Source organism: Danio aesculapii, chromosome 16 (genome assembly GCF_903798145.1).
Source record: "Danio aesculapii chromosome 16, fDanAes4.1, whole genome shotgun sequence".
In the NCBI taxonomy this organism is placed as follows: Eukaryota; Metazoa; Chordata; class Actinopteri; order Cypriniformes; family Danionidae; genus Danio; species Danio aesculapii.
The window spans coordinates 54,755,432-54,764,034 of record NC_079450.1 but is presented as its reverse complement, the minus strand read 5'-3'; the positions used below and the strand labels follow the sequence as shown (position 1 = coordinate 54,764,034).

Sequence of the window (8,603 nt, the reverse complement as noted above, 5' to 3'; positions counted from 1 at the left end):
TACTACTATAACAATCACTACCACAACTGCTACTACTACAATAACTAATACTACTATAATTACAACAATTCCTACTACTACAACCTGAATAATGTCCATGATACTACTACTACTACTACTACTACTACTGCTACTACTACTACTAATAATAATAATAATAATAGTAATAATAATAATAATGAGTAGGTAACAGGAAAAGAGTCCTGCACTTGCTGCTAATGCACCCCTAGTTAGACCTAAACTGCATTTTGTTGCCTTGTACTCGTACATATGTAATGACAATAAAGTGGAATCTAATCTAATCTAAAAAGGACAGGTGCTGATTTTAACACAGTGTGCATCTGAACAGCAACACCACTGCGCTTCTGCGCTCTCTATAGATCCTCATCTGTCAGCAGTTAAAAACCTCCAGACTTCAGTCCAGCATTATGCAATCGGTGGGCCACATATCAAAGAGGGGACCACCTATCAAAGCAGACTGAACTTAATCAATGAACTGGAAAACTTTTCACTGTTGGATTAATGCTAAACGTGGCTGGATTGTCTTTTAACGCAAATCATCTGTATACTCTCTCGCTGCTGTCACGATCACGTTTGCGCTCGCATTATACCCAATGTGCTGTTAATTTTATACTTCCTGACATTAAACTCCCATGATAACATCCAGTATTAACAAGCTGAGAAACTATCAGACTTTTCTCTCCAAAATCGTAAAAAGAAAAATCTTGTTTGGTGGTAAAGCACAATCTGATCTGATTAGTAGTGTTGGACAGAATTCAGGATTTTACTAAACTTGAAAGAACAATTTTCTTTCCTGTGTTGACAAATTTGCTATTGGAATAGAAGTTTTGGGTGGGACGTCTCAAAAGACTCATCTTTTTTTTTCCTGTACTGTAAGACACATCACAGCTGTGAACCATAATTTCCTGTTTTCTAGTTGCTGGTTATGTTAGAGGACATTGTCATTCTAGAAAGCATGTGGATGGTTCAAAAGCTGTGTAGTGCGTTAGAATGCGGATCTGTGAATTGGAATTGGGAAAACAACTGCATTAAGCTGCGGTCACACTAGGCTTTTCCTCCCATAGACTTCCATTCATACGCACGCGAATGCGTCAGACCGGAAACGCAAGGTCATGCGTCAAGTTTCGCAGGTTGCTGCGGTGCAAAGTTCAAGCTTGGTGAAATCACATCACTTGACTGCGTGAGATCAATCGGGGATCAAAACATGACCTCCCTGGACAGAAATTTAAAACATGGACCAATCGCTTGCTTTTTTAATGTCTAAACATCTTGTTTAATCCCGCCCCTTTTCGCAGCGCTGTACGACAGAATTTTGCACACACAAAGCCCAGTGTGACTGCAGCTTTAATCAGTGGAAATGCATCAGCAACAGCCAATCAGAGAGCAAGATACAGGCCAAGGGGAAGAGGAAAGTCTGGGGGAGGAGTCAAATACTTTCAGCCAATGAGGAAGCAAGATACAGGCCAAGGAGAAGAGGGAAATCTGAGGGGAGGAGTCAAATACCTATAGCCAATCAGAGAGCAAGTACAGGCCAAGGAGAAGGGGAAAGTGTGGGGGGGGGAGTCAAAGACCTACAGCCAATGAGGAAGCAAGATACAGGGCAAGGGATAGAGGAAGGTCTGGGGGAGGAGTCAAATACCTTCTGCCAATGAGGGAAGCAAGATTCAGGCCAAGGGTAAGAGGAAAGTGTGAGGTAGGAGTCAAATACCTTCAGCCAATGAGAGATCAAGATACATGCCAAGGAAAAGAGGAAAGTCTGAGGGAGGAGTCAAATACCTATAGCCAATCAGAGAGCAAGATAGAGGTCAAGGGGAAGAGGAAAATTTAGGGGAGGAGTTAAAAACCTACAGCCAATGAGAGATTAAGATACAAGACAATGGAAAGGGGAGAATTCAGGGGGAGGAGTCATAGACCTACAGCCAATGAGAGAGCTAGATACAAGACAACGAAAAGAGGAGAGTTTAGAGGGAGGAGTCATAGACCTACAGCCAATGAGAGAACAAGACACAAGGCAATGGAAAAGGGGAGAGTTCAGGGGAAGGAGTCAAAGACCTACAGCCAATCAGAGGTCAAGATATAGGCCATGGGGAGAAGGAAAGTCTAGGGGAGGAGTCAGAGACCTACAGCCGATGAGAAAGCAAGAGACAGGCCAAGGGGAAGAGGAAAGTCAAGGGGAGTAGTCCAAGACCTACAGCCAATGAGAGAGCAAGTACAGGCCAAGGAAAAGGGGAAAGCCTGGGTGAGGAGTCAAAGACCTACAGCCAATCAGAGAACAAGACACAAGGCAACGGAAAGGGGAGAGTTCAGGGGCTGGAATCAAAGACCTACAGCTAATGAGAGAGCAGGAGACAGGACAAGGGGAAGAGAAAAGTCTGGGGGAGGAGTCAAAGACCTATAGCCAATGAGCGACCAAGATAAGGCCAAGGGGAAAGTCTGCGGGAGCAGTCATAGACCTACAGCCAATGAGAGATCAAGACACAGGCCAAGGGGAAGAGAAAAGTCTGGGGGAGGAGTCAAAGACCTACAGTCAATCAGAGAGCAAGTACAGGCCAAGGGGAAGGGGGAGGTCTGGGTGAGGAGTCAAAGACTTACAGCCAATGAGAGAGCAAAATACAAGGCAACGGAAAGAGAGTTCAGGGGGAGGGGTTATAGACCTACAGCCAATCAGAGAGACAAGGAAAAATCGAAAGAACTTTAAATAAGAGCATCAACACCTTGAATTGCAAAGTTTTTGCGGGCAACAATTGTTGACAGAGCTCCTGTCTCACTTATGATGTATTCCTAATCACTGATTGGCCGTGACTGTCATCAGTTCACCACTCTTCACCGTGAGCAAACACAAACACAGGAACACTGGAGCGTTTTAAAGCCGTGAAGATCAGCCGATTGCTTGTCTGTCTTTGCATGGTGAACTGATGACCTTCACGGCCAATCACAGTCATTTCTGTTGAGCACTGGTGAGTACTTTGTCAAATCAGCGGTGTTTAAGAACGCACTCAACAGCGTTCGAATGTTAGCGGAAAATTTACTTTTTTATTTTGAATTTTAGTACCAAAATTCAGTATCGTGACAAATCTAATAGTGAAAGAATCAGTTGAGTTTGATAAATAGCATCTAAAACGTGTGTTTGGGAAAGAAAACGTTAGCTAACTAGTGCCATTTCCCTTAACTTAGCTGAAAATGAGCTCCGATATCCCTTTTTATTTTCACTATCCATTCAGAACGGACTTTCAGGTCACTCGGAAGGTGGTGAAATGATACATTTGTGTTGCTTTCTCTTCGCTTAATAAGATATACAGCCAGGTACACAGCGTTCCTGTGTGATTCCATGCGATACTTCCGGGTTTCTTCCCACCGCAGCTTAAAATAGCGGCCGTGTGAAATCAGTCTATTGTCACTTATAAGGCACCGCTGTTGCTGCTGATATACAGTCGTATTGGCTTACATTAGTTGGCTTCTCCTGAGGTTTGGAATGTTACTAAAAACATCTGATCTGCTGTAAAACTTTTATTTATTATTGCTTTACATCAATACCATTTTAGCATTAGAGCTTTGAAAGCATTAAAGCTGTTTTAGCATTAGCATACTTACATTTACCAAAACAATACTATTTGTTGGAGTGTTTTTATTTCCTATTGTTCATTTTATTGATGGACGTGCTTATAGCTGAAAAGTGTACCTTTTTTGCATAGTCTATTGGGTTGAACATCAGTCTCCCATCATTCCGCAGGAATGTGCAGGACAACTGCTGTTTACGCTCGCTCTACATCGACTTCAAGAAGGATCTGGGTTGGAGGTGGATCCATGAACCCAAAGGGTATAACGCCAACTTCTGTGCAGGAGCCTGTCCGTATCTGTGGAGCGCAGACACCCAACACAGCAATGTAAGAATTCAGCAGGATTTTTACAACCACACCAAAACCATTTGTTAGTTTTCCTTTGTGTCTGGTTTGATCACACTATGATCCTACATACAGTGCATCCGGAAAGTATTCATAGCACTTCACATTTATTTGTTACAGCCTTATTCCAAAATGGATTAAATTCATAAGTTTCCTCCAAATTCTACACACAATCCTCCATAATGACACATTTATAAAAAATAAAAAAGCTGAAAGATCACATGTACATTAGTATTCACAGCCTTTGCTCAATACTTTGTTGATGCACCTTTGGCAGCGATTACAGCCTCAAGTCTTTTTAAATGTGATGCCACAAGCTTGACACACCTGTCTCTGGGGATTTTTGCCCATTCCTCTTTGCAGAACCTCTCAAGCTCTATCAGGTTGGATGGGAAGCGACGGTGTACAGCCATTTTTAGATTTTTCCAGAGATGTTCAATAGGATTTAGGTCTGGGCTCTGGCTGGGCCCCTCAAGGACATTCACTGAGTTGTTGTGAAGCCACTCCATTGATATTTTGGCATTGTGCTTTGGGTCATTGTCCTGCAGAAGATGAACCGTCGCCCCATTCTGAGGTCAAGAGCACTCTGAAGCAGGTTTTCAGTCATGATGTCTCTGTACATTGCTGCATTCATCTTTCCCTCTATCCTGACTTGTCTTCCAGTTCCTGCTGCTGAAAAACATCCCCACAGCATGATGCTGCCACCACCATGCTTCATTGTAGGGATGCTATTAGCCTGGTGATAAGCTGTGCCTGGTTTTCTCCAAACGTAACACTTGGCATTCACTCCAAAGAGTTCAATTTGAGTCTCATCAGACCAGAGAGTTTTGTTTCTTATGGTCTGAGAGTCCTTCAGATGCCTTTTGGCAAATTCCAGGCGGCGAGTGTCTTCAGTCTGGCCACTCTACCATACAGACCTGATTGGTGGATTGCTGCACAGATGGTTGTCCTTCTGTAAGGTTCTCCTCTCTCCACAGAAGAATGCTGGAGCTCAGACAGAGTGACCATCGGGTTATTGATTACCTCCCTGACTAAAACCCTTCTCCCCTGATCACTCAGCTTAGATGGCCGGCCAGCTCTAGGAAGAGTCCTGGTGGTTCCAATCACCTTCCACTTATGGATGATGGAAGCCGCTGTGCTCATTGGAACTTTCAGAGCAGCAGAAAAGTTTCTGTAACCTTCCCCAGCCTTGTGCCTCCAGACAATCCTGTCTCGGAGGTCTACAGACATTTCCTTTGTCTTCATGCTTGGTTTGTGCTTTGACATGCACTGTCAACCCTGGGACCTTATATAGACAAGTGTATGCCTTTTCAAATGGGATTGTGTGTAGAATGTTGAGGAAATAAATGAATTTAATCCATTTTGGAACAAGTGAAGCGCTATCAATACTTTCCGGATGCAGTGTACTATTGTAAAGCTATACTTTTACCACAACAAATGCATTCAATAATAGCCTTTTCCCCCTGTTTCAGATCCTTGGCCTTTACAACACCATTAATCCAGAAGCATCTGCATCTCCTTGCTGTGTGTCTCAGGATCTGGAACCCCTCACAATCCTCTACTACATCGGCAAGACCCCCAAAATTGAGCAGCTCTCCAACATGATTGTCAAGTCTTGCAAGTGCAGCTAGGAACCGATCTAACTCCACTTCCATGACTTCCACGCATTCAGACTGGCAAACACAATAATTTAAACCCAATCACAAACATGCTGGGCAGGGGGTTGAGATACAACGGAGTAATTCCTACAGAATTAGCTGAGACGTAAAAACACACATCTGAAAAATGCGTGTGAACTTTGTGCTGGAATCGACCCTGTCGGCATGCGTCACATCACCCACTCATCACTCTACGGATGTGAGTTTGGCAAACACTGGAAGTACGTAATAGGTGTCTATATGTGAAGCAAGCGGAGGAGAATATCCCTTGTTCCATTTATTTCGAACAAACACTTCTTTCTGTTTTTTATTGTCATTGATGTTGATTTTGTTTCCATTAATAATTCAGATATTGTTTGTTTGACTATTTGGTAATATTTAAAACCCATGAAAGTGTTCACCAGAGATGGTGAAGACCTGGATACTTCTTGCAAATGTTTGTAGTTGTCGCAAATGAACTCGTAAGTTTGGCACAAATAAACCGGGGCTAGAGTTGGCAACAGGAGATGAATTATTCTGGAAAGGTAGAGCAAGGCATGATTTAACCACCTTACATAGTGTAAAAACGCAACATGCTATGTTGCTTGTAGCAGCCAAAGACATTTTGTTCCAATCATTTAGGTCAGAAACGTTCTCCACTCACTCAGCTGCATTCGCGAGTGCCTGGCTAGTAAAAACATTGCACAATGTACAGCCTTGCTTTTTCGTGGCTGCAAAAAAAAAAAGAGTTTCCATCAAATGCCTGTGCTGGTAAGCTGAATTTGCAGATGTAAACAAGTCCACAGCAAGATTCTCTTTGCTCTGCAAATAGTCCATTTGATACAGAAAGGTGATGATTGAAGACGTTTATGCAAGTGTTCACTGAGAATGCAATGTGTTTGTGATATTAGTTAGTACAAAACTGAGCTTGCAACTGTTGAAGTCAGAATTATTAGCCCCCCTTTTAATGTATTTTTGTCCCAAATGATGTTTAACAGAGCAAGGAAATTTTCACAGTATGTCTGATAATATTTTTTCTTTTGGAGAAAGTCTTATTTGTTTTATTTCGGCTAGAATAAAAGCAGTTTTTAATTTTTTAAAAGCCATTTTAAGGTCAATATTATTAGCCCCTTTAAGCTATATATTTTAATAGTCTCCAGAACAAACCATCATTATACAATAACTTGCCTAATTACCCTAACCTGCCTAGTTAACCTAATTAACCTAGTTAAGCCTTTAAATGTCACTTTAAGCTGTATAGAAGTGTCTTGAAGAATATCTAGTCTAATATTATTTACTGTCATCATGGCAAAGAGAAAATAAATCAGTTATTAGAAATGCATTATTAAAACTATTATGATTAGAAACATGTGGAAAAAAAATCTTCTCTCCGTTAATAAAAAAATCGGGGGGAAATAAACAGGGGGGCTAATAATTCTGACTTCAACTGTATATTTGCAAGTGAATTAAAACACATTGTTCTGATGGAAGTTAAAAAGCGTACATCTCCCAGATTCATCTAGGTGTTTTTTAATTTATTGATTGACACAAATCAGCTGTAAAGACTCAAAGCAATCACACACATTCACACAAAAACTGCAAAAATATCAGGTGAAAACAGAAATCTGTTGGATATGATGTCAATATGAACATGTCAACACTTTCTCACGGCATTTTGTAACTTTTATTTAGTGGCTAATTCATATAAAATCGTACAATCTCAGTCATTCATTTTATTTTCGGCCTCGTTCCTTTAGTAATCTGGAGTCGCCACAATGGAATGAACCGCCAACTTATCTGGCATATGTTTTATGCAGCGGATGCCCTTTCAACTGTAACCCATCACTGGGAAACATCTATACACACTCGTTCACACATATACACTACGGACAATTTAGCATACCCAATTCGCATGTCTTTGGACTATGGGGGAAACCGGAGCACCCGGAGGAAACCCAAGTAAGCAAGTTTTTCTATTTGAGTCTCAGCCATTTACATGCTTAATTTTTACAGAATGCTGAGGGAAACATTTAGTACATACAATCACTGATCACATCTTAAGATGAAACGTAAATAAACATACATACAATCAGTTGTCATAAAACATACAAGCACACAGCAGGTACAAGGTACAGTTGAAGTCAGAATTATTAGCCCCCTTTAGATTTTTTTTCTTTATTTAATATTTCCCAAATGATGTTTAATAGAGCAAGGAAATTTTCACAGTATATCTGATAATATTTTTTCTTCTGGAGAAAGTCTTATTTGGTTTATTTCGGCTAGAATAAAAGCAGTTTTGAATTTTTTTATACACCATTTTAAGGTGGAAATTATTAGCCCCTTTAAGCTATATATTTTTTCGATAGTCGACAGAACAAACCATCGTTATACAATAACTTGCCTAATTACCCTAACCTGCCTAATTAACCTAGTTAAACCTTTAAATGTCACTTTAAGCTGTATAGAAGTGTCTTGAAGAATATCTAGTCAAATATTATTTACTGTCATCATGACAAAGATAAATAAATCAGTTATTAGAGATAAGTTATTAAAACTATTATGATTAGAAATGTGTTGAAGAAATCTGCTCTCCGTTAAACAGAAATTGGGGAACAAAATAAACAAGGGGGGCTAATAATTCTGACTTCAACTGTATATTAAAGCCAGATTCAAACGTTAACCTGCATACTTGTTTACCCACTGATTATTTCAGATCTACACCCCCCCAACTGGAAATTTAGTTGACGTCAATTTAGTCGAGTCGATGTCAATAGCTATATTTCCAATCTCCGCATTTTGGATATGCGTATAAAAAAATGTTTGATGGAAGCGGCAAGATGTGCATCACTTTTGAAAATATGGTCATAACAGAGTAGGATACACTTTTTATTCGATAAGAAAAGATGCGCATGAACTACGCTTTATCGAACAAACTCCAGTTTGTACGTTAAAAAAGGTCATGTGATTTTGTTATAAGAGATAATGTTATGATAAATATGTGTGTGATTGGAGAAACCAGCAGGCTGACCACACTGTAAAACAT

General features: G+C 40.5%; 1 protein-coding gene across 1 annotated transcript in view; it reads left to right on the top strand.

Moving 5' to 3' along the window:
• The window catches only part of tgfb2 (transforming growth factor, beta 2), a 63,814-nt gene extending 55,980 nt beyond the window's left edge, over positions 1–7,834 (top strand). The window contains exons 6-7 of the mRNA XM_056474740.1: positions 3,752–3,905; positions 5,396–7,834. Of these exons, the coding sequence (XP_056330715.1) occupies positions 3,752–3,905; positions 5,396–5,554 (313 nt within the window). The 3' untranslated portion in view covers positions 5,555–7,834. The remainder of the gene's footprint in view (positions 1–3,751; positions 3,906–5,395) is intronic.
• Positions 7,835–8,603: the final 769 nt, after the last annotated feature.